Source organism: Phoxinus phoxinus (genome assembly GCF_949152265.1).
Source record: "Phoxinus phoxinus genome assembly, chromosome: 9".
In the NCBI taxonomy this organism is placed as follows: domain Eukaryota; kingdom Metazoa; phylum Chordata; class Actinopteri; order Cypriniformes; family Leuciscidae; genus Phoxinus; species Phoxinus phoxinus.
Genome location: NC_136884.1, coordinates 22,680,388 through 22,706,087, shown reverse-complemented (window position 1 = coordinate 22,706,087; position 25,700 = coordinate 22,680,388). Strand labels below are relative to the sequence as shown.

Below are 25,700 nucleotides of genomic sequence, written 5' to 3'. Positions count from 1 at the left end.
AAGGCACGAGCACGGATGGCAGATTAACAGGCTAGCAAGATACTAGCGTGTTGTGCTAGCGATAACAATTTAGATAAAAGCTAGTGATGTCAGATTAATGTGATAATATCTGATATGTTGATGAGTTTAAGCCCGCACTCGATCGGCCCAAAGTAGGCATCCAACCAGGGGGGAAGGTCTCTGCGTGTTACTGTCTTTCCGCATGCCAAAGTAATTTTGATTAAACGCAATACATTTTCTCATATGTATTCTCTCGTTATTTTATCTGACTCCATAAATTAAAAGGTTTTATGGTATCTGTGCATCATTAAATGTAAGCGAATGTTTGACTATTCCTTTTAACTATTTAATGAAAACAATGTTAAAGTCCATTAGATTAAAATCAAATGTTTACAATTTATTATGTCAGGTAAATGTATCATGCCAATTTCATAATCAGTTCAAAGATAATCAATACAATAACATTGAATGCTCTAGAATAAAGAGAAAAAATACGAACCTAACATTAATATACATGATGCTTAGAGTTTTGGTCACTCTTAGCATCATGGGCCAACTTTGAGTTACAAAATGCCCAGAGCCTCCAGTTACATTTCATTATGTAGCTTTTCACATGGAAACATTTGCAAAGAATGGTAATTTTTGAGAAAAGGAGGGTGTAACCCTCCTTTGTGTAGCCTGGATCCGCCCTCCTACGTACTTCCGCTCAATTTTAATTTTCATTCAGTACTAGGTCTGGGATTGTGGTGTATTCTTTGGTTTTCTGAAATCAAAATATCACTGGTCCAATCAGCGAACAGAGGGAGTGGCTGAGAACGATGACGTTGATGTCGTGCGTTAGTTTGAGTTGTAGTTCAGTAATGGCATGGAGAAAGATGCGAGCGATCACTGACTACAAAGCATTTGCGTCAGATCCGAACTGAGCGCAGCGGTGTATTGTTAATGATTAGACCCAGCTTCGACAGTTGACTGAATACATTATCACTGTCCTCAGTGTCAAACATAGGCGTCGATTTCGGTGGGGACGCGTACCCACCAGGTTTCGTCATGAGTAATTTTGTACCCACCACTTTTTTTTCTTTTTTTTTACCTCGAGCTCAATTTAGTCGTTCTGCTGCTGCACTGGGTACACGCTTCTCTGTTCATAACACTGCAACAACTGTAACATTGGGATACGTTTGGGGGAGGGGTGGTTGGGCACGCGGCATGAAAACCGTGGGGACTCAACCCACAGCCGCTCCGCTGCCCTGCTGAAAATGTGAAGTAGAAACGCTTAATAATGTCAGATAACGTCCAAAATAATTTGAATTTGGGTTAGATTTTTTTTACCGTTTTCAGTGGTTATGAGGAGCAATATGAGAGAGAAATTTGGTAATCATTGTTTAGGTACATTAAACCACGCCATGTCATATTGTCAACATGGTACTTGTGAAGCAGAATAGTGGGTCATGTCTAATGCTTTTTAAAAACTTAAGGTTTTCTTCTTCATAAAACGAGTCAGACATCATCACATGTTTGTATAAAGTTTTATTTATTTACATTAGTAAGCTACAGGACATCGTCTTTCAAAACGTGACCTGCGCGAAAGAGAAAAAAAAAGAAAGAATGCGTCACTGTACCCAGCACATTTCAAACCAAACTGACGCCCATAAATATATGTTTAGAATTTGTAATTGTTCCGTGAATTCTTAAATTCGAAGAACAAAACCTGCAGCTCTCGTTGACAGACATCTTATTCTAAACACAGTCCTCTGATCATTCGGATACGTGTTTATGGCCGGTTCAGGCACATGACATACGTCATGACTAAACGTTAGCGATTGGTTATGGCAGATCCTGAGTGGCTCTGGGCAGATCCAATAGTTTTAAACTTCAACAGAGTACCCGCCTACAAGGAAGTTAACCTTTTCAATGGAGAGAGGCCAGACTCTCTGTACAAATGAAATGTACGAGAGTCTGGTAGAACCAGGCTATCCTCTGTGTGCATGTTATCTCTAAACTCTTAAAAACCTTATTACCTTTTTCTTTTACTTATTTGGAAATTACACATTTGTACCAGTGAGACATTTCAAATGATACCAAACATGTATAATACTTGATGATAATTATTCACATTAAACCATATAGATTCTTGTGTGAGTTTTGGTGATCTCAGCATAAGGGAGAAAGAGTGGGGGATGAGGGGAAGAAATGTAGATTAGGATGATTCGGAAGTGAGACTTTTGTTTCGCTAGTGCACAAGGGTGAGTTAAAATGTTAAATTCCATCAAGGTCCTGTCTTCTCAGGGTCTGGTCGATCCTCAACCAGACTGTCCAGCATTTTTTATTTCTCAATTCTTATATGAGTAAGTTATATTTAGCAAAATAAACATCAAGGAATGATACTAAATAAAGATTCAAAACAGAAAGGTATACGGAGCTTATAGACGCAAACCAGCAGCAAGGCAGACATAAATCGATCCGCAGACAGGAGCAATCAATCAAACAGTAGCCTCAATCGATCAAGATCAGCTGCATGACTGCCCCCTACTTATCATGTCTTTCTTGTGGCAGATAATCCCTTGGGTTCCGGCATGCTGCCACTTTTACTTGCAGGATCCCGGCATGCTGCCACTTGATCTTGCAGGATCCCTTTGACCCATGTTCTCAGTGGCCACATCAGTAGATTGAGATCATGCATCTTATGTTTAGAGGTTTTTGGTCCAATAATAAAAGGGGACCTACTATGCAAAATTCACTTTTATAAGGTGTTTTAAAGGGATACTTCACCTCTGTATTTAAAATGGGTCATTTATGTAGTAGAAATGTGAAATTATTTTTGAATTCGGAGCCTTCTATTATTAACCTTTATTTAACCAGGTAAGCACATAGAGGACTCATTCTGATTAAAAACGGCGACCTGGCCAAGATAAAGCGTCATGGTGCAAACAACAAAGTTACACATAAAAGACAAGATAGTGTAATACAGGTTACAAACTGTTGTTCAGTAAAAGCATCATACAAAATAAATCGAAAATACACACTAAAACAGTTTTCCTATTGGATCAATAATACAGGGTTTCCGCGGAGTCATAAAAAGTCATAAAAATGTCCGGATTTTCCGTACAAGGTCATAAATTACATTTAGCCACGTCTTAAATTCATATGCTCGCTCATTCATTGGTTCTACCATTGCATTTTCCCCCAGAAAATGCGCTGGCGGCATAATATTAAATGCGCCAAAAGCGGAACGAAAAAACTAATTTGAACCGCGTGCCACACGGACCGTTTATCCGCTCGGCTCAAAGTCCAAACGGCAGCGCAGCGCGAGCTCACTAGAGCTGATGCGTTTACTCTTATCAGTCACGAGATCTAGTGAGAAGCGCTTGTTATGGCACAAATGTCTCAGTGATTTAAACCAGTTTAAAGGCAGATGAAACAGCGCTGACAAACAGGACTGTGCGCAACGATACAGTCAGAAGGCTTTTCTACAAATTCCCATAATTTACCATGGATTTACTATAACGTTAACCTATTAATATTAACTGCACCATGTGGGATATACATATTGAATTGTATTATATTATTATTGTAGACAATGTATTAAAGGACTAATGGAATATAATTACAGTATTTAATCATGTATTTAGGCTAACGTTACTGTTTTTCATACATTTCATGAAGATATCAAAGTCAACACAAACCTGTTTCAAGACTTGACCCCCATTAGCACATGCAGAAACTAAGAAATTAGTTTTCCAATAAAGATATTTCTTTTGTTAAGTACCTAATGTCAAATGTTTGTATGTTCTACCTTAGATTTGTGAAATGTTCCCCTGTTTGGCAAGTGTTTGTCATGATATGTTCTGACAATAAAGAGTACCGGTAGTCTAAAACCACAATTAACGCTCTACAACTTTCACTTAGGAGCAAAAATATGCCTTTAAACTGGAAAGAAATAAAGATTTGACATTTATCGTGATAATTATCTATATCGACTAATATAGAAGTTATTTTTCGTAATTTGTGTAATAGGTCATAAATTTAAATCATAATGGTCATAAAAAGGTCTTAAAAAGTCTTAAATTTGACTGACTAAACCCTGCAGAAACCCTGATAATAAAAACGTACTAGATAATTAAACAATAACGTACGGAGTAAGACGATGAAGTAATTGCACTAGTTTGCACGGGAGAAAATGGTAATGCTAACATGAACAATGGTGTGACACTAGGTTAGATATCAGACTTTTGAAAGCGGATAACAGTAGAATTGATTCAAGCCTTAAAGATTTTTGCAGTTCGTTCCAGTCATTAGCGGCAGAAAACTGAAATGAAAAACGGCCGAAGGAAGTACGGACATTGGTAGTAGTTAATGAGATAAACCTACTTGATCGCAGATTACTAGAGGGAGAAGCTACTGAAATTAGGTTTCTCAAGTATGTAGGGCCTTTGTCTAAAATAATTTTATAGATGAAATAGAACCAGTGTCTTTGTCGTCGGATGTGAAGGGAAGGCCAACCAATGAGTGTATAGAGGTTACAGTGATGAGTACTAAATGGGGCGTTGGTAGCAAAGCGTATAGCACTGTGATATAATACATCTAGCTTTCTAATGAGAGTGTTAGAGGCGGATCTGTAGACCACGTCACCAAAGTCTAAGATGGGAAGGATAGTCGCGTTCACAAGAGCATGTTTAGCGGGGATAGTAAAAGAGGCCCTGTTACGAAAAAGAAAACCAATCCTGGATTTTATTTTAGATTGGAGTTTGCTAATGTGGGTATGGAAAGAGAGTGAAGAATCTAACCAAATACCTAGGTATTTATAAAGAATAGTATCATCTGCATATAGATTTATCGAAGAGTCACCTGCGGCCAGGGCCACATCATTGATGTATACCGAAAATAGTATCGGGCCAAGATACTAGACTTTTCTAGACTGAGAAAAGACAGAAAATGTATTTTTGGCTCATGAGGATGAAAGACAACAACTCCCAGAATGCACTTGCTTCGCTGCCCTACGAGGCCACTCCCAAGCCACGCCTACCGGTAAGAGCGCAGTTAAACAACTAGGCTAGGCTACTAGTTAACTCGAAACTTAAAAGACTCCGTTTTATCGTGAGTCTCCGTGACAAGTCTGCCCGGAATTGGTCCAAAATGTCCGGGATTCGGCTTTTGCGTTCTACAGTCGCCATTAATTATGTTTACTGTGGCGAGCTGGACAAGGCTGAGGGCCGCGGTAGAACGACGCGAGGCCGGTAGCGTGATTACTGATGAGCGGCACCTGTGAGACGCACCGGTCTCGTATCTCTCAGTGAGGAGCATGAATTTTCTTAGCAATGCTAAAACGCACATCAACCGATCACTTGTTTAGCGTTCATGTAAACACTACATTCAGATTCACCAATCGGAATGAATTCAGTTAGATTAAAACAAAAGGGTGGCATGTAAACAATGAATGGCAACTGTAGAAAGCAAAAGCCGAAAATCCTTTTTCCAGAAAAAAAAAACATAAATCTCTCGTCTCAGGGGGACATGAGGGAGGGAAGCATGGTAATTCGAAAATACTACAGGTTTTCTACTGATACAAAGCTTAATGCTAAATGCTGAAGTATCTCTTTAACACATGTGTGTCCACAGTCCACAGTGTGTGTAAACAACCATCCTATAATGGTAATAATCCACCCAATACTTTTTATAATCCCCATAAATCATAAACACTCTCCATACGAGCGATTCCAGATTTCCCTCTACTCTTATGTAAGATGACTGGTGACCCATGACTGGTGACGATCTGCCCTATTAGCATAGATCCCGCCCTGAGTGAGCCGCAGTAGTCTGCCATTTTTGTTTCTCAGCTAGAGATTGGATGTAACGAACATAAGAGTCTCCATAGATTCCCGTCATTCGAGCCACTAAGGATGCAGTGGATTCATTTTATTGTGTACCCTAAAAATGAGCTAAATTCGTATATGTTTGTAAATCATTGTACACTGGACTGCTTTGCACAAAAAGTTGCTTCTCCCAATGGATCAATAGCAACTAGTGATTCAACTTCATATCCAGTGTACGTAAGTACCGCACTTTATAGTGTGCATGTTTGCAAAATCGCCTTTCAGAATGTTCTTATGTGGCTAAAGCTACCATGGTCTCTCACTGTATTCACAGAGACCAGAGCTTATTTTTAACCTGATAATGCTCACTGCCTGTACAATTCAGAAGAAAACTTTTATTACTTCTTAAAAATAAAACTAATGACATTACTCTGATCTCTGTGAATTCAGTCAGATAAAATAGTACTTTTAGCCACATTAGCCATCCAGCATGCTAACAAGCACATTCAAAAAAAGCAATTTGCGTACATTCGCAAAATATAATGTGCAGTATTTACATGTTCTGAATATGAAGTTGGACAAACAGTTGGTATTGGTCCATCCTTGAGAATTGTACTCGCTGTGGGAGGTTCTCTACACTCCAGTTGTTGCTGCAGGAGTATCAATCCAAACTACCACAAGCTGTACAGGCTCTGCCCTCTTCTGAAAAGGGACCCAAATATATCAGTGAAATCTAATGATAATGTCCCCCAGTTAAAGTGTATACAAGCAGAAAAGCAGAGGATAGAGGATCCCATACTTGTGTTGATGAAATGGTGAAACGATTTCATGTTGTCCAAAGATCTAATAGCACTAGAAGAGGCTTTGATGATTTAATGCTTTCAGGTTGGTTTGATGTGCTGTAGGTTTCTTTGTGACAATAAACCGGTTAACTTGTATTTGTCTTTTTATTTTTATTTTATGGATTTAGACCTAATGGCACTGAAAGAGGAGTGTCAAGAAATGGAAGAGACAAGTCAGTATGAAAAACATAATGATTTCATGACTGGAGAAAAATCCACACAGACTGAAAAGGCTTCCCTACAAAAAGGATCTCAGAAGACCGAATCCAACAGTTATTTCACCTGCCGTCAGTGTGAAAAGAGTTTCAATCAAAAACAAAACCTTGAAGTCCACATGAGAATTCACACTGGAGAGAAGCCTTTCACCTGCCAGCAGTGTGGGAAAAGTTTCACTCAAAAACAAAACCTTAAAGTACACATGAGAGTTCACACTGGAGAGAAGCCTTACACCTGCCAAGAGTGTGGACAGAGTTTTACACATAAAGGAAACCTTAATACCCACATGAGAAGTCACACTGGAGAGAGCTCTTTCACCTGCCAGCTGTGTGGGAAGAGCTTCTCACGAAAAGAAAGTCTTCAGACTCACATGAGAATTCACACAGGAGAGAAGCCGTTCACATGTGGTCAGTGTGGAAAGAGTTTCAGATGTAAAGTAAACCTTAATTGCCACATGAGGATTCACTCAAGAGAGAAAAGTTTAATATGTCATCAGTGTGGAATTAGTTTCACAGAAAGCAATCACCTTAAGAATCATGTAGTAACTCACATCGGAGAGAAGCCCTTCATGTGCCATCACTGTGGAAAGACTTGCTCAAACAAGGCAATTCTTGAGGTTCACATAAGAGTTCACACTGGAGAAAGACCTTTCATCTGTCCTCAGTGTGGAAAGAGTTTCACGCTTAAAGGAAACCTTAACATTCACATGAGGCTTCACACTGGAGAGAGGCCTTTCACTTGTCTTCAGTGTGAAACGAGTTTCACATTTCACACAGACCTGAAACGTCATTTGCAAACTCATTCTGAAAAGAAATTGTAGTGTTCCTCAGTGTGGATTCCTCAGGTTTACAAAAAAGAGCATTCGCTCTGGAAGAATACTATTTAATTTTGATCAGTGTAATAAAAAATGGTCATAAAAATTATAGATAGACCTGAAATCTCACGAAGATGTGAAACCTTCTTTGTGTGGAGTTTGAACTTTATTGGTAATTTAAAATGGCAACAAAAATTATGAATCATTGTAATTTGTGTAAAGATGTAATTCATTTATTTGATTTTATATTTGATTATTTAATACAACGAAAGCAACATATTGAATAAATTACCTTCCCTATTGCAATGAAATTCCACAACGTAAATTAATATAAAAAATAAAGTATATAGACTGAACACGTTATATTGCAGCCTTCTGATAAAATGCTTTAACTATGGTGCTAGAATTGACTCAGAATTAATGTATCTACAAAATATTAATAAATGCATAAGGTAATTCACATTCATCACAAATAGCTCGTATTTGCAAACAGCAATTCACACATTCAGAAACTACACTGTCACTACACCGGACACGAGTGGCAGGAGCAAAAGACAATAGAACCCATTATTATTAGTGATGCTGCGCTTGCACTGCATGTTGCGTGATGCGACACAACGAATCCCCGACAATAACTTGATGCTTTTTGAATGTTTCTGCATGTACAGACTGATTGTTGAATCTGCATTTGAAAATTGTCACGTGTATGAATCACCTTGTATTTGTACATTTTTAGACTTTCTTGACGGGGCTCAATTTGTATGTGGGTTTGTCCAGGGCTGCATTTCCCAAAAGCATCGTAAGTCTAAGTTGATCGTAGAACAATTGCAATCAGTGGTCTCTACAACCAAATTACGCTTACAATGCTTTTGGGAAACGCAGCCCAGAGCTGTTAAAAAAGAGTTGCAACAACCTTTGATCTCACCACCACACTGTTACCCAGTTAAAGGGATAGTTCATGAAAATTGAAATGAAAATTCTGTCAGTAATTACTCACCCTCAAGTTGTTCCAACCCCGTAAGACTTTCGTTCATCTTCGGAACACAAATTAAGATATTTTTGATGAAACCTGAGAGCTGTCTCACTCCTCCATATAGGCTTCTTAAGGGATTGAAACTTGTCGGCCCATAAAGTTATTAAAGACATCGTTAAAATAGTCCAAGTGAGTACAGGGGCTCAACTATAAGTTTATCATGCAAACAAAACTAACGACTTTATTCCACAATTCATTATATTCTCCGTGGGCCTGAGTGTGTTTACGTAGTATATCTGCGCAGCGCGTCTGTGTTGTACGTCACACACATCACACACATGACCAGCATCGGCCAATAGTGAGCCTACGTGGTGACGTGCAACACAGACGCGCTGCTCAGATATACTAAGTACACACATAGTGCAGCAGATTAATGGCATATTTCAAGAGAATCGATTAAATTGGTATAGAAGCATGAAATTTGGCACATCTACTCTCCAAGGGTCATTTTTTGGGAAAGAGGCGTTGGCCACCCAAAAATTCAACATGGCGGCCATTTTTCATTTTTCTGTCAAATGCTCATTATGTCAATTGTTCAAACAGTGATGTAGGCATAACATTTTGTGAAAATACTCTCTTCAGAATGTTTTTTTGGAAACCAGTGCTTGTCCCTCAAAAATTCAAGATGGCAACCATTTTTCAAGATGGCCTCCATTTTTCTTGAATCCTTACATCTTTTTTTCAAATAGTGATGCTATCATGAAAATTGGTACAAATATTCTTCTAGGAACATTATCATGGAAAAAGGTGTGTGCCACTCAAAAATTCAAGATGGCCACCATTTCTGTCAGAGCTCGATTTAAGGAAGGTTTTGTTTAATAAAGTGAACGTCATTACACAACCAGGGCACACTGGTAACTTCACTGCTGTGGAACTCAGCATGGGGTTCAGTGTCAGCTGATCTCGTTTTACTTACACTGTAGTTATTGAGTAGTAGTAATAGTATAGCTAAGTTTAGTGTCCCAAATGCTGTCTTAATAGCCCCTCATCAATTAGCTAGTAATAGATGTAGTTAGATAGCCGCACCTGAATTGACAGGTTGTGCAAAGAGGGAGCAGCATCCCACAGACATTCCAAAGATAGAGAAACTCCATTCCCAGTATACATTGGTATGTCTGTGTTCGCCAAAACCAGGAAGAGAAGCCTGGTTAAAATGCTTCATGAACATGGTATGAGTATCTCATATGAACGGGTGCTGGAGATATCAGCACAACTGGGAGATGCCACAGTAAGCAAGTATGTTGAGGAGGGTGTGGTCTGTCCACCGGTGCTACGGAAAGGGAACTGTCTGCAAGACCTAGGCAATCCATTTGAAGAAGAGAGTCGTGATCTGTATTCTATAGACACAAGAGATATTGCGAATCCCAGCTCTGTGGAACTCCTACAGACATACCTTAAGAAGGGACAGACAAAAGCCCAGGACTTTGCACAAGGTCTGCAAGAGAACCCAACCACATTCTATGATCCAATCAAGAGAAATAGAGTCGACTTCTTCAGCCAAGAAACCATTGCTGTTGAGCAATCAAAGCAGAAGTTGGTGAAGGAGGATTGCCAACTATCCTCCAAACTCTTTATCTCCTGTCAGAGCAGAGAATGTGACCTGCAGGAGTTCTTCCAACATGAGAATCTGCCCTACCCAGCTGCACTGAGTGATGGTGGAAAACTTTATCCTGTCCCAGAAATCGCAGCTGGCCTACATCCTTGAAACCTACATCACATCCCCAGAAAAAGAACCAGACACGGAAGTCATCATCATAGATGATTCAGCTTTGGTCCATACACTACCACCAAAAAAAGCGAAGACATTTGAGGACTATGCAGCACTGGATGTTCTACCCAGTATACATGCTTATGCCATGAAGTACAAGAGCACACATATTGTGTTTGATGTGTACAATCCATCAAGCCTCAAAATGGAAACAAGATCTTAAAGAGGCCAGGGAGGTCGACGCCAAGTGACAAACAAGAATAAAGTTCCATCAAATTGGCGCAATTTCCTGAGACATAATGATAACAACACAGACCTCTTCCACTTACTGGCTGACAATATTGATCAAATGACTGTGCCAAACATAGTTGTTGTAACCAAGGGACCTGATGTCTTGAGTACATCTGAAACCTGTCTCGAACGTCTAGACAAATCTTTGAGGCAGCTGATAGCCGCATCTTTGTACATGCCAAACATGCCACAGAGGAGGGCAGCAAATTCATAATGATCAAAGCCAATGACACTGAAATTCTTGTTATAGCACTGAGCATCTTCCCATCCCTCATGGATCTTGGTCTCCAGCAGCTGTGTGTTGCATTTGGGCATGGTGTGAGCCTACGGTGGAATGGTGTTCATGTCCATGTTATTGGGCCGGTTAAGACCAATTCTATTCTTTCACGCCTTTACAGGTTGTGATACTGTATCAGCCTTTCGCAACAAAGGCAAAAAGACTGCCTGGCAAACCTGGGACATTTTCCCTGAGGCCTCTCTCATTTTCAGCAAACAAAGTCAATACCCTCCTGTTCTGACTGATAGTGACATGGAGATCCTTGAGAACTGTGTGGTCCTGTTGTATGATCGATCAAGCACAGCTGTTAGTGTAGATGAGGCTAGACTTGACATGTTTTCCCGAAAGCACAGGCCATATGAAGCCATTCCTCCAACAAGAGCAGCTCTGCTTCAACATACTAAACGTGCTGCATACCAGGCAAGCTGCATATGGGGTCAAGCAACCCAATGTCAGCCAGAAGCAGAGAGTCCTGCTGACTGGGGATGGAAAAAGCTTGGTGAACAATGGGGGGTCTTCTGGACAGCAAATGCACCAGTTGCAGAAAGTTGTGAACAACTAGCCAAAGTGTGGCTGCAAATCAGAGTGCCGTGGAAGATGCAAATGTTTTAGATTGGGTTTCACTTGCACAGAACTGTGCAATTGCAAATGTGAATAAAAAAGTAAGTAGCCTTGCGGTGGGCAGAGAGCCGATTTCCTGATTCTGGACCGTGATGCATATATACACCTTCCTGGATATGTTGCCCCCAATACAACACTTGCTGACTGCCAAGCAGGGAGGCATTGGCTACCATTTTTAACAGTCTTTATTATGACTCGGCAGGGCACAACCTCTCAATCTCAGGTTGGACACTCTAACCACAAGGCCTTTTGAGCTGGTAAAAATGTGAATATATAAAAAAATATATGTTTTTTTTCTCAATCCTGCCTTTTAACTCAGTCCCAACAGAGTACACTATTAAAACAACACCCACCTTGAAAAATGAACCTTAAATTTTTGCGTGTGGCCATTAGAGTATTTTTGCTTACATGCATGTGTGGATCAGTGTACGTCCTACCGAAATGGTGGCCATCTTGAAAATGGTCACCATCTTGAATTTTTGAGTGGCACATACCTTTTTCCAAAAGAGTGTTCCTTGAAGAGTATTTCTGCCTAATTTTATGCTTGCATCACCATTTGAACAATGGTGGCCATCTTTAAAAATGGCGACCATCTTGAATTTTCAAGGGACAAGCATCTTTTTCCATTAACATGTTCTTTAGAGAGTATTTGTATCAAATGTTATGCTTGGATCACTGTTTAAATAATTGATATATTAAGCATTGAATAGCAAATGGCGGCCATCTTGAAAATTGGCCGCCATATTGAATTTTTGAGTGGCCAACTCCTTTTTCCAAAATAGTGGCCCTTAGAGAGTATCTGTGCCAAATTTCATGCTTCTATACCAAAGTGAACGATTTTTTTTACTAATCTGCCGCACTGTCAGGCCCACTGAGAATATAATGAATAGTGGAATAAAGTAGTTTTGTTTGTTTTTTTGCGCAAAAAATATTCTCGTCGCTTGATAAACATATGGTTGAGCCACTGTAGTCACTTGGACTATTTTAACGATGTCTTTAATAACTTTCTGGGTCGGCAAGTTTCAATCCCTTAAGAAGCCTATATGGAGGAGTGAGACCGCTCTCAGATTTCATCAAAAATATCTTAATTTGTGTTCCGAAGATGAACGAAAGTCTTACGGGGTTGGAACAATATGAGGGTGAGTAATTACTGACAGAATTTTTGGGTGAACTATCCCTTTAACGTAGCTCTCACTAGTTCCAAACAAAGCCGTGCTGTCCACCTGTTTGAATGGATTTAAGTGGGACAGACCGCAGCAGCGATTTTCAGTCAAAATTAAAAGGATAATTCACCCAAAAATGTAATAAATGTCATTAAGTACTCACATTCGTCATTCTAAAACTGTAAGACTTTTGTTCATCTTCAAAATGCAAATGAAGATATTTTAAATTAAATCTGAGATTTCTCTCTCCATTGACACAACTTTGTTGCTACAAAAAGTTCATGAAGAGACTTTATATGATGACCAGATTTAATTTAGGCTTTTATTCACATATAAACATTGATCAGCGAACATAAGCTCAACCGTACTTGCTTGAAGCACGAGAACAAACCTCATTGGTTCTTGCGGAAGCTCAAAGGGGCTGCGTAACACATGAATATGAACTTTATTGGTTCTTGCAATTCAAGCACACATGCTTGAGCTTTTGTTTACCATATCTGATGTAAATGTTGAGGAATATAGCGTATAGAGTGATCATGTCTCTTCAGAAAACTAAACCACTTGATTCATATGGGTTAGTTTTATCTGTTTCAAATATGAACAGAAGTCTTAAGGGTTTGGAACAACATGATGGTGAGTACATGATGACAGAATTTGTTTGAGAGGTGAACTAACTCTCATGCACAATCTGAATTTATTCCATTTACAGTATTTTTTTCTGGGGATTGATGAAGAGAACGTTTATCAGTTGTTCTGTTTAATTTTTAAAAGAATACTGTACAAACAAATGTTTAATCTCAAAACAAAAGCAAACGTTTGCATTAATATTTTTGAGTTATGAAATTGTTCAACCAACAAATTACACACTTAGAGAAACTTAATTAGTAGCGAAACACACATTTGTAAGTTGATTACTCTTACAAAGTCATTGTTCCAGTTTAAATTCAATATAATTGAGTAGTGGCCCTGGCCCTAGAGTTGAGCTCCAAGCCTGATCAAATTTACCTGCCTATAGCTTTCTATTAATCCTGAAGATTAGCTTGTTCAAGTGTTTTTGATTAGGTTTGGAGCTAAATTCTCCATGATAGTGGATCTCGGGGGCCAGAGTGGGCCACCCCTGGTTTAGTGAACCAGAGAAGTTCTCTGCCCTATGACCAGCTACAACTCCTCCTTCCACCAAATGCTGGTGTGACGTATCCCAATCTTTCAGAAAGGAGGAACCAAATTAAATATTCTGAATGATCAATCCACAATCTGACCTTTGATGCAGCCTGGAATCATAATCATAATGATGGTTCATTTGGCCAGAGTTTGGGTTCCTTGACACTGTCACCTTTGCCTTGCTTACTTGGGGACACTTAATATTCAGTAATATTATTGATTTGACTGCACATTTTGGATGAGAACAGAACTTGAACTGAATTGAGCTGGATGAAGGCATCACTGTTTTCTGCATAACTGCTTTATAGCTTATTTGAATCTGTTTCATAATTTATGTTTTTTGCAGCATCGCCAGTGATATTGAACTGAATTGAATCAACATTGAACTGACTCAAAATGAATAATGACATTATTGTCTTCTGTAGAGCTGCTTATAGCTGAATTGAACTAATTTCATAACTGATTAATTGTACTGTCACTGAACTGAATAAACACTGACCTGACTAATGTCACTATTGTCTTTTTTTAGAGCTGCTTTCACAGCAGAATTGAATTCTGTTAGCATCATTGATCATTATTTTCCTGTTTATCACTGTAAAGTTGCTTTGACATAATCTGTATTGTATAAAACACTAAATAAATAAAGCTCACTTGACTACTGTATACTGTCACTGTAATGATGTGGAGGACGCAGAAGAATCCATTTGCAGCTTTATTAGAATAGTCAACAGGCCGGGTAAATCAGGGGCAGACAGAACAACGGAGATAATCACAGAACAGAAGTAGATAACAGGCAAGGGTCGAGGCAGGCGGCAGGAATCACAGTCCAATGAACAATCCGGGTCGAGACAGGCAGCAGAACAATCAGAGGTCGATATAACAGTCCGAGTCGAGGTAGGCAGCAGAAGAATCAGAAGTCGATATAAACAATCCAAAGTCAGTAACAGTTCAGCAAACACAGGGAAACCGCTCAGAAATTGTACGCCGGGGCAATGCAATACTTCGCAATGAACTTGAGAGTGAACGGGGTTTATATGGGTGAGTGTGGATGAGCTGCAGGTGTTTATGTAATCAGTCCCAGGTAAGCGGCATGATGGGATATTGAGTTTGTGATGGTTCATATTCTGGTGAAAGTGTCCTAAAGAGGTGAAGAGGATGTGAAGTGGAAGCCTGCTCTGTAACAGTCACATTGGCTGCGTCCGAAACCGCGTACTTCCCTACTATATAGTATGGAAAAAGAGTAGGCGAGCGAAAAAGTATGTACGAAGCATAAAAGAGTAGGCGAGAATTACCTGGGTGACGTACTAATTATCGCGAGATTCGGACTTAAGTGCGTTCGAATATGCCTACTTTCCTACTATATAGTAGGCGAACAGTACGTGAAGGAAGCAGTACGTTCGAAACATCAGTATTCATAAAAGAGTAGGCGAGGAGTTCCCGGATGGCTTACTGCTTCCAGACAGATTTTCGAGTGCAGTCCGATGGATACTCTTCTATCCCAGGAGGCCACGCGAGAGGATACGTCATTATCAAACATCACGGAGATCAGCGACGCGGGGGGGTTCAAATGTGAGTAAACACGGTTCCTTGTGTTAAAATTGCATGTGTTAAACTACTAGAGTAAACGTTTTAACTGTTGAAGGTTTAAAGGAGTTAGAGACAGTAGAATATAGTTGTGATTTTGCTGTAAAAACACGTTTTATTATGTATAGCTCTAGCTGACAGGGGAGCTCCAGTAAGGACACGTAAGTTACGTCTCTAAAGGGGATTTACATAAACCATAAACATCTTAAAGACGCTTATGATGCTTATTTTAAACGTCTATTTACATCTGACAGGAACATCTTTTATAAGTATTGCAGAAGAGCACATCACAACATGAAATATACATCTGAGTGGTATGTGTATGTGCTATTATTGTAGAAGAAATCTATAAAGTAACTAAACATAAGTTAGGCTATCTATTTTATTTGTCCATTAGTACTGTTGATAAATTGAGGAACATATATGTTGGATAAAAAGTTAAAATAACCTCAACATGTAAATGTAGTGTTGAGCAATCACAGAGGTTACTTGAATCTTGTCTGGATGTTACAGGGACAGAAGAACAGATGTGTGTTTATCCGGTGGAGAGAGGCTCATGAAGCTGATGCTGTCATCAAAGGCTTTGAGTGAGTATACTACAGAAATGAATAACAACAACTATTTAAATATTAAGTTGTAGTTTATTTTAATTATTGTAATTTCAAACAGAGCTATTACAGCACTTTTCTGATTCTTGATTTCTGTGCATTTGCTGCACAGCTGTTGTGGTGGAGCAGGACCTGCAAGGAAAGATGATGGTGGCATTTGTGAAAAAAAGCGTTCTTGTCTTCTAAATAATACTGAAATCAAATGACATTGTGCTGTTAAAATGACTGCTTTTGTGTTATGTTTGTGCATTTTTGTAGGATGTGAAATGTCAGCAGACTGGTGTGAGCACTGAGGATGAGGAGCACAGAGCTGAATCCTGGAGATGGTGCCATGGACGAGACCCTCCATCACTCCACCGGCCCTTACGAGACCCTCCATCACTCCACCGGCCCTTATTGCCTCAGATTGCACAACACATCACGCAACAACCTCCGGCACGGCTCACCTCTGGCGTCCGCTGGTTCATCAGAATAAAGCCGCAGAATGGGAACCGCTGTGTTGAGATGGCAGTAGATGTGGTTCAGCGCCTGTAGTCTACATACATGATTGTAGTTTGAATAAAGCTTTGTTTCATGTGTTGACTTGTACCGGTATATGCATTTGTTTATTGTGTGATGGTGACTTTCATTCATTCTTTTACTAATTTATTAATATTTATCATTGTTGTCAGTAAATAAAATATAATTATTTAATTAATGCTTTAATTAATTGTTTGAGTGAAAGTGTAGATATGTTTACAATACACATCTAGAGTGTATTCATGCATAGCTGTGTCATGACATACATTACATTTTGTTTGTTTTATTGATTTTTTTCAGTAAAAAGTATTATAATTAAGTATTGGTCAGTATTTATCGTTGTTATTATTGTATGTTTTGGAGTGGGATAGCAATGCAATTCATTCTGGGGTAGTATCAAATTTTTATTTTTAATAAAATCAACAGTTTTCTCCAAAGCTGAATCTTATATTATTATAATACACATTATAATACACTTAAAAAATGCATTTTTTTGTTATTTGTAGGCCTAGCCTGAGGGATGAAAAAGAGGAAAACAGCAGTAAGCCACTTTTGCTTGTGGATAAAAATGTTTGGATATAAAATTAAGAAATTAACAAAATATTCAAGAGACAATTTTGGGATTTCGTAATAAAAATAAATAATATCGTTAGGATAAAACGGTGGGTCACATAAGTAGGCTAGGGTTAAATATATAAGAACTTAAATCAACCCTAAATGTATTCACAAAATAAATGGGCAGCAGTTTCTTCAAAAAGACCATAAAATGAGTAAGTTTAATCAATAGCAAGATATTTGATAAATGAACGTGTCGTTCAAATCTTTTAAGTTGTTGCACTTGTGATAACGCGTCGTAGGTCACATGATAACGTCAACATGGCAGATGTCCGTTTCGCATTCATACTTAACGAGATTTGGCTATAAAGTACCTACTCTTTTAGCGCTCGTTAAGTAAGTACTTATTGAAATTAAGTACCTACTCATTGGGTATGCGGTTTCGGACGCAGCCATCGCCACCCACAACCTAGTCTCGCCTAGCCAGACCTTCTGCACCATCTCGATAGCTGTAATAGTAAAAACGTAGTAAAAGTTTTAGAGAGAGTTCCACATGTAATACTAGCTATTTCATATGCATGCATGTCAGCCAATCACAGCAGTGGGCGTTTACACTGAAGTCTCACAGCCAATCACAGCAGTGGGCGTTTACACTGATGTCTCACAGCCAATCACAGCGGTGGGCGTATACACTGAAGTCTCACAGCAGAACTTGCCTTCTTATGGGTGAGGAAGGCTTGCAAGATGTTAGTGAAACGGTTTGGTAGCATGTCTAGCCACTGGAGTTTATCGGCGAACCAGTATTTTGTGCATGCTTTACAGCACAGGCAAGAGGAAAGGATTTAATATATTAAATTAAATATTTTTATTTGAAAGGAAAAAATATTTTAAATTAAATAATTATGTACAGTTTAATAGTAACAGTAGTTAACATTTAGTGTTTTTCAAATCTGAGCAAGATAAAATATCAATGCAAGTCAATAAATTAACTTAAAAAAACACTAAAATACAATGCAATACAATAAAATACAACATGTTTGGTATTTTAATGAACAAATGGAAATAATAAAATAATAAAATATAATAAAAGTGCAATAATATGTATATGCATAACCATGTGCAAGGAATGTCTTTGTGCTATAAAACAGTATTTGAGGTCTGGGCATGTCATTTGCCAGTGAAGTCATGTTTTCTTTTCCTCAATCCACCTCTGCTTCTCAGCCTCATAGAATGGAGACTGCTGAAAGTCTCTCCGTGAAATTTCTGCACTCATTCCCTTTGCCTGATAAAGGGAAAACACTTTAGCAAGACAGTAAATGTATTTGCCTGCCACTCCAGGGAAACCAGCGTGAATATGAGGACTGTTTGGTCCTTGTTTCAGTGGAAGGTGGCAGAATCTGCACAGACGACCAGTAGGATGCTCTGCTACTGACTTCCTCTTGCTTCTCTCCTCAATCACCCTCTTCATTTCTGCCCCTCTCCGCTTAGAGGCCTCCAGTTCCCGCTGAAAAAAAGGAGTCTCTGCAAAGTCTTCAAAAGGCATTCTGGGGTTGGTCAGGCCCTCTGCTGAATATGTGTCAAATACTTTCTTGGAGCCCATGTATCGAGACTTAGGCTGACCACAGGCTAAACCGAGTGTGCTTTTTTTGCAGCATATGCTGTTGTTGCTGCTGAACTGCCTGCTGCTTCTCTATGATGTCCTTCACCATCTTCTCAAGCGCTGCCTGGTCCAGAGAGACAGCCTCAGGAACACTCTTTGCGGGTGGATTGACTGGGGCAGATGGCAGTACTGTCACTGGGACACTGATGGTTTCACTGCCTGAGTGAAGACGCTGCCATAACTGCTGTGTCTCCAGGAGCTTTTCTGGGCTGGTGTTAAGTGAAGCATTAGTGTTCTTTTTTTTAGCAAGGTGTTTTATGTACCTGCTTATGTGCTGCTTTGTAGTTGAGTGCAGAAGGCTGTTGGGGTCAGTGCAGGCACTCTGTACCATAGCAGCATATTCAGCATCCACCTTTGTAAGGAGGTCCTTACTCCCATGGTGCTTGGCCATCAATGGCATTTCTCATTGGATCTGTCCATCTGTTATGGTCCAACACAAAGACTCGACCACCTGTCTTAATGGGTCCAGTCCGACCAGCACAGGGAAAAGCAGCAATAGGCAGTGATGGTGTGCTTGGCAGTTCTAAAAGAGATTCACAAAATTATTAAATGATAGTGTTAAAGGGCACCTATTATGACATTTAAAATGTTCCTAATATTGTTTAGGGAGTCCCCAACAACAGTTTTACGTGCATGCAATGTCAAAAAACACTTTTGTTTTCGTATAATATGCATTTATTTTTACCTGATTTGCTCACCGACTCCCAAATGATTCGTTCAACGACTCATTTTTCCAAACCCCTCCTTTGCGCGACGCTAATCTGCGATTGGTCAGATGACCCAGCAGTGTTTACAGAGATAATACTTATTGTTTAACACGGAGTACAATGATGCTTTTATCAATTAAATCGTGTTATAGTCCACTCCTTTGTAGTTTGTAGTAAAAAACTAAAAATAAGATAAAGAATTTAATGTTACCGAGCATAGCCCAGAGTTCATATTGTAAAAGCACAATCAGTCTTTGTTTGCATTAGCCCGATGCATAAACATAACGTTTTTACAAAAAAAAAAAAATGCAGAACGTTACTACGAGGTATTACTCTATTCTTTAAGACAACCCCGAAAACAACGACAAACACTTCACATATCTCAATACAATTGCCATTGAAGACCTAGAAGCTAAACGGTGCTTACACAACAAACAAAATAATTATTAAGCATGCTACATAAAACATAAAAGCAACAACTATTAATAACACTTACAGGTTGTGATACGGAGGAGGAAGCTGATGCAAATACACTTGGAACTGAACCTTCCTTCAATATCAGCCGGCTCGCGAATCCAAGTTTGATTGCATTTAAAAAGCAATCGTCTTCAAAATGGCGCGAACAAAGCACAATGCTCGGACTATTCTGTGGTATAGTTATATGAATTGTAGCCACTTAGTCTTCAAATGCTCCTCCTTGGGCAGATGAAAAAAGTTGGCTTTTGAGTCGCACTTCAGAACACAGCGTCTCGTCGCCATGATGTTTTCAAGTTTTCCCTGGCCTTGGAGCGCAATAAGTGGGCGTATCGTATTCAAATAACTTGACAAGTTGACGTCATCTAGTCAGAGAAAAAGCTTCGGTCTTCTAACGATTCATAAAAATGACTCCGAGTCGACTCTTACTTTTGAAAGACAATAACTTTATATACGGTGCACTTTCATATTTCAAACTATGCAGGATGTTTTTGTTCACTTAGATCTATGTTACACACTACATGAAAGGTAAATTTCAAAATTCCATAATAGGTGCCCTTTAAAATAAAATAATAAAAGTGTAATAAAAGTGTTTGTGATTTGTGTGCATAGATTAGGCAGACAGATTACACACATTGACGCCTGTATGAATAATATAATTACCTGCATCTAAAAGAATGTGTGTTCCTTCACTGTCACAGCACTCGGAGTAGAAAAAACAGTGAAAATGACAGTCTGTGGGGTGGCCTCTGGTTCAGCAGCAAGAGGGGTCTCAGCAGAAGAGGAATCCTCTAAGCATTTCTGAAATTGAGAAAATTAGTGTAAGATGCGAGTGAGAATTATAAAGTTGTTGTTTTTTATCAAAAGTCTGTTATCAAAGAAGTTTAAAGGCTTACCTGAGATGGATATGAGAACTCAATGCCAGATGAAAACTCTTCTTGCTTCTCTAGGTCTGTCTTCCTGCATTTGTGTTTGTCAAAGTCAAGAGGCACAGGTAGACAGCTTGGCTCCACATACTGTAGGCCAAACCTCTCTCTTGTGTCCCTGCTGGAGATGTGCAAGGCTGGATATTTGGGTTGCCCTGTCACTCTTATAGATAACCTGTTTAACTCCATCATCAAAACAGGGTCAAACACTCCAGGTAAGACAAGCCCAGGCTGCTTCAGGTCCACCAGCCGCTGATAAGTCCAGCGTGCCACACCATGGAACAGCTCAGGAGAGACGCGATTGCCCGTTACCCAATGAGCCTGGTGGAAATGAAACCCCTCCTGCTGTGAAGTGCCTCTGACAGGGATCCAGATGGGCACAGCAGCTCCTTCACCCTTGACATTATTCAGTTGTAGACAGGGCCCTGTACCGGTTCAAGGAACAAAAACGAAAACAAAATCAATTTTAATCGTTCTGAACAGAAGCGTTTATTTAAAATGACTGTTAATAACGTTATTTTATCGTAAGCTATACGAAGTAATGCTAACTATTTTTTGTTTTAGTTTTACAATGTTATTGCATTAAACGATCGAGTTTTATTAGCAGACTGAAATTGGTTATGTGATGCAAGGATGTGTTGCGCAGTGTTTGCTTTGAAATTAGCAGTTGACGGTGCATTAAAAGAGCAATGATTGTCCAGTTTATATAATTTTTATTAATGTAATTTCTAAAACAATTCGTGTTGCAAAGAAAAATCCAAATAATTGTATCACTCTTCTGAAAAGAATTAGACATAAGAGGGCCAATTTCGATTGTCTAACGGTCCAGTAAAACAGGTCAATATTATGTAATTCAGGTATTTCTGTTGTGGTTTTAACAATGTTATGTAATAAATGTTCAAGTTTAATTATCATGTGTTATCTTATTTTTTAGTTAAAATTTGTCTTATTTATCCATATTTGTTTAAAGTATAGGCTAAATTAAAATAACATTATTAACCTATATTTTTTCTAATCAAACCGTTTTCGGAACGGTAATGTTTAACGAGGAACGCAAAAACGGAAACGTTTTTAAGCCCTGGTTGTAGGGTTCTACCAGGCTCAATTCCACAGAACTTGTATGCGTTCTTCAGTTTCTCCAGGTCACTATGATCTACTACAGAGAAGGCAGAAGAGAGGAACTGGCAGAAGGAGTTATACAGAGGATGGTGCTCCGAAACGCATTCCCTGGTGAATCGCCGCATACAGTGAAACAAGTCTAGTTTAACCACCATGTCCTCATTGTACTTGATTTGTGATGAGATGTGATTATTCTTACCTGTCCACCCACTGGTACTTGGCCTTGGGTATGCCAGCAGCACTGTAGCGATTGGCCATCCCACAGTACACTGATGTTAAGGACTGCTCACTCTCACGCCCGTTTCACTGCGTTTGCGGTGCGTATTTTTTTCCGTACCCATGTTAACAGGTTAGAGCTTTCACACTGCACACGGATGCGGTCCGGCAATCCGTTCCAGTTGCGGTGCGTATACAGCAGTGCAGCGATCGTTTACGCACAGAGTCTATTTTCTGCTGTGCTGCATCGCACTGCAGCGTATTGTTCACATTGAAATAAATATAGATTGACAAGAAACTGTAATAATTTGATCATATAGCTACTCATAATTACAGTTAATGTGTTCTAGGCCTACATTTACTAAATTACAGGATCAAGAAATTAAAAACGTTTTAAACGAGAATATAAATATATGTTATTGCTGCATGTTGTTCTATTTAAACATGCATATGTGTGTTGCCCTTTTTATTTATTTTGTTTATCGTCACATTCAACCGTCATGTCATGCGAATTTATTATATGTAAATGAACTTCTGAATATGTAGTTGTAGCCTATATCTGAATTCATAAGTAAATCATATTATATAGTTTTATTTTTTTATATACAGCAGTTAAACAGGGTGTAATTATAAGTTTGTTATAGTTATGTAGGCTAGTTATAATTAATTTTGACTATGTAATTGTAAATCAAAATGTTTAACTTTTTGGTGCTACAGCCAGCCTTATTTATAGCAGAGGAAAAATACTCGTTTTAATGTAGTGGCATGTACTAACAATAATTAATATATCAAATGTTAATTTCCAAAAAGGTCCTTTGTCTTCTGGGGGCTAGCACTCTCTTACGGTTCTTATATTTTTTTTCAGTCTTAAAATATGCATTTATAATCTTTGTATTCTAATTTAAAATATAGGCCTATGTGTATTATATGCCAGATGAAAGGGTCACTTTTCTAGCAACTTTGCGTGTGTGATCTGACCTGAACACCTGTCCAAAAGTGCCTTGAAGGAGCTGAGTGAGAGCTGTCTCTTGCCGCTGATATCCCTGAAGCAGGCACTCCACCAGATAATGTGCAGACACAGACACTCCATGACACCCATCAGTGTCTTCGTAACCCCCAAACGGTGCAGGTGTGTCATCCTTCCTCAATGCCCCTGTGATGGTTTTCTGGTCATACAGCCCTGCTTCAGCACCCCTGACATTCTGCACAATGAGAAGGTAAGCCAGGTGGGCTCTTGCAAACTTAAGGTGAAGCACCTCAGACAGCTGGTTGGCCATGTCATTAGGGGATTGTCCAGAGCGCCTCAGTTCATCTTCACCGTTTTACAGATTGCCTTTGTGGTGGCAATTTTATGATATTCATTGATCTTTAGTAAAATATAGAGGATTCAAAAAATGTCATATGTGTCTCTCACTTGTAGTGAGAGAAGATTCTGTTTATGTACCTGGGGAGGCAGAAGGAGATTACCTCCTAATTTCTCGTTTTACTTCCTTATTAACCTGCCTCTTTTCTAAATATGTTCCTTGGTAAAAAAAAAAAACCTGTTTCTTCTCATTTAAAACACATTTCAATGATTTTGTCACCCAAGGCTTATTATTTGAGTAGATTCTTTCCTAGGTATCACAGACTCTTCACAAAAGTGAATATAAGAACTCACAACATCAGCTAGGTCATCATTATCTACTCAAGAAGTTTTAAAAATATCCCATTCAGTCCGATCAAAATAGTCTTGTAACTGTAAGATATTATCGTCAGTCCATCTTTGAAAAGACGCAGTGACTGGCCTTGTTCTCTGCAACACTGGTTTATAACACGGTTGCAAAAAAACTGCATTATGGTCTGCACAACCAATTGGGGGTCTGGAAAAGGATCTATATGCGTTCGGTATTGACCCATAACATAAATCAAGTGTTTTTTGATTACGTGTAGGACAGTCAATATATTGCTGGAAATTTAAAACTCCCTCCAAGGAACATTTGTTAAAATCCCCCATAATAAAATGGGGAGCATCCGGTGAACGCAACTGACTGATGATATCCACTACCTTCTGAACATCAGATTTCAGGTGAATATATACCACTGAAACAAAAAGTTGCTGAAATTCTCTTGGCAAATAAAAAGGCCGGATAGATACAGTCAGTAGTTCTATATCAGCAGTACACATTTCCTCACGTACAATCACTGTCTTTGCCCATCGATTGTTCACGTACAAACAGACACCTCCTCCTTGAGACTTCCCTGTGACTGAAGGGTCACGGTCCAGCCGTAGAGGTGCCCCAAACCCGTCCAGAGATAGATCGGTGTCACAATCCTTCCCGTTTAACCAGGTCTCTGTCAATTCAATCATACAAGCATCTCTGTACTCCCGCAAACAGCGCACATTTGCCTGGAACTCATTCATTTTTCTTCGTAAGGATTGTACATTCGCCAGAATTATACTGGGCAGTGGGATGCGCTTAAACCCAAAAAATTTTAGCTTCAGTCGAATTCCTCCGCGCTTCCCCCTCTTCCTCGTCTTGATATTAAAATCCCAATTTTGTATTTCCTTGCAAGTCCGTACTCCAGCTCGCCACAGTCCTTGGATAATTTCCACGCAATTGGAGCAACAATTCCCGGCTGTATTGTAGTGTTGGATATCGTGAGAATTCCTGAGCACTCCAAACAACCCAGAAAAATGTCCAAAACGTCAAAAGCCAAAACCAATCCATTCCGTCTGATGAATCTTCAATATATTAAAGAAAACAGTGCTCCAGGTAACTGAGTTTCAACATAAACAACATAAACAAAACAAAACAAGGAACGAGAGACAACTTTGTGTATGTTACTAAGCACACCAAACACACGAGGCACACGCTACCGGTCGCTACAAGAGCAGCGCCCCTCCCCTCGTAAGGCGGAAAATGAAAATGAAACGAAATAAATGAATAAATCAAGCCTTTATTACATAACACTAGGCTATATCATACTGCACCCCTAGTTCCTACGTCTATGGCCCAATGACGCTACTATGAGCATTTACTAGCTACTTTTAAAAAATGCGGGTCAAGAAGCGGGTCGGGTGCAATATTTTCTTTATTTTTTTTTACGTAAATAGATAATGTAGGTATTATTAGCCTATTTCTGATAAAAAAAAATAATCTAATATACTTTTTGTTTGTAGAAATTAGTATATATGCAAACACTCAGGACCGCTACAGACCTTTTCTGTTGACAGTGAAAAAGACAAAGATCAACCGCGGGAAATGTAACAAAAGAATAACGCAAAATTCAGTGCGGTCAATATCACCGTCTATGGCCGAAATAGGTAAATATGTTCATTTGTTTTTTTGCCTTATGTGTAATTTATATGAAAAACATTTTAAATGAAAACACAGACACTTTTAGGAAAAGTCAGGT

At 39.1% G+C, this 25,700-nt stretch overlaps 3 protein-coding genes across 6 annotated transcripts in view; 2 read left to right on the top strand and 1 right to left on the bottom strand.

The window, feature by feature from the left end:
* Positions 1-8,774, top strand: part of LOC307004344 (uncharacterized protein) — a 31,872-nt gene extending 23,098 nt beyond the window's left edge. For both annotated transcript variants that reach the window (XM_079623489.1, XM_079623490.1), the window contains one exon: positions 6,781-8,774. In XM_079623489.1, the coding sequence (XP_079479615.1) occupies positions 6,781-7,688 (908 nt within the window). In that variant the 3' untranslated portion in view covers positions 7,689-8,774. The remainder of the gene's footprint in view (positions 1-6,780) is intronic.
* Positions 8,775-9,151: 377 nt separating this feature from the next.
* Positions 9,152-17,042, top strand: LOC307003682 (uncharacterized protein). Of its 3 annotated transcripts, none has more exons than XM_079622400.1 (2): positions 9,152-16,107; positions 16,387-17,042. In XM_079622400.1, the coding sequence occupies exon 1, from the start codon at positions 9,827-9,829 to the stop codon at positions 10,418-10,420; it is 594 nt and encodes a 197-aa protein (XP_079478526.1). In that variant the 5' UTR covers positions 9,152-9,826; the 3' UTR covers positions 10,421-16,107; positions 16,387-17,042. The 3 variants fall into 3 exon arrangements, with proteins under 3 accessions (XP_079478526.1, XP_079478524.1, XP_079478525.1); XM_079622398.1 differs by having other exon boundaries at positions 9,152-15,505; positions 16,034-16,715; XM_079622399.1 differs by having other exon boundaries at positions 16,241-16,715.
* Positions 17,043-18,329: 1,287 nt separating this feature from the next.
* On the bottom strand, positions 18,330-23,731 carry LOC307004345 (uncharacterized protein). Its single transcript, XM_079623491.1, has 4 exons — positions 23,283-23,731; positions 20,940-21,394; positions 20,707-20,844; positions 18,330-19,385 (listed from the first exon to the last, which is right to left on the bottom strand). The coding sequence occupies exons 1-3, from the start codon at positions 23,440-23,442 to the stop codon at positions 20,713-20,715; spliced, it is 747 nt and encodes a 248-aa protein (XP_079479617.1). The 5' UTR covers positions 23,443-23,731; the 3' UTR covers positions 18,330-19,385; positions 20,707-20,712.
* Between the last annotated feature and the right edge of the window lie 1,969 nt (positions 23,732-25,700).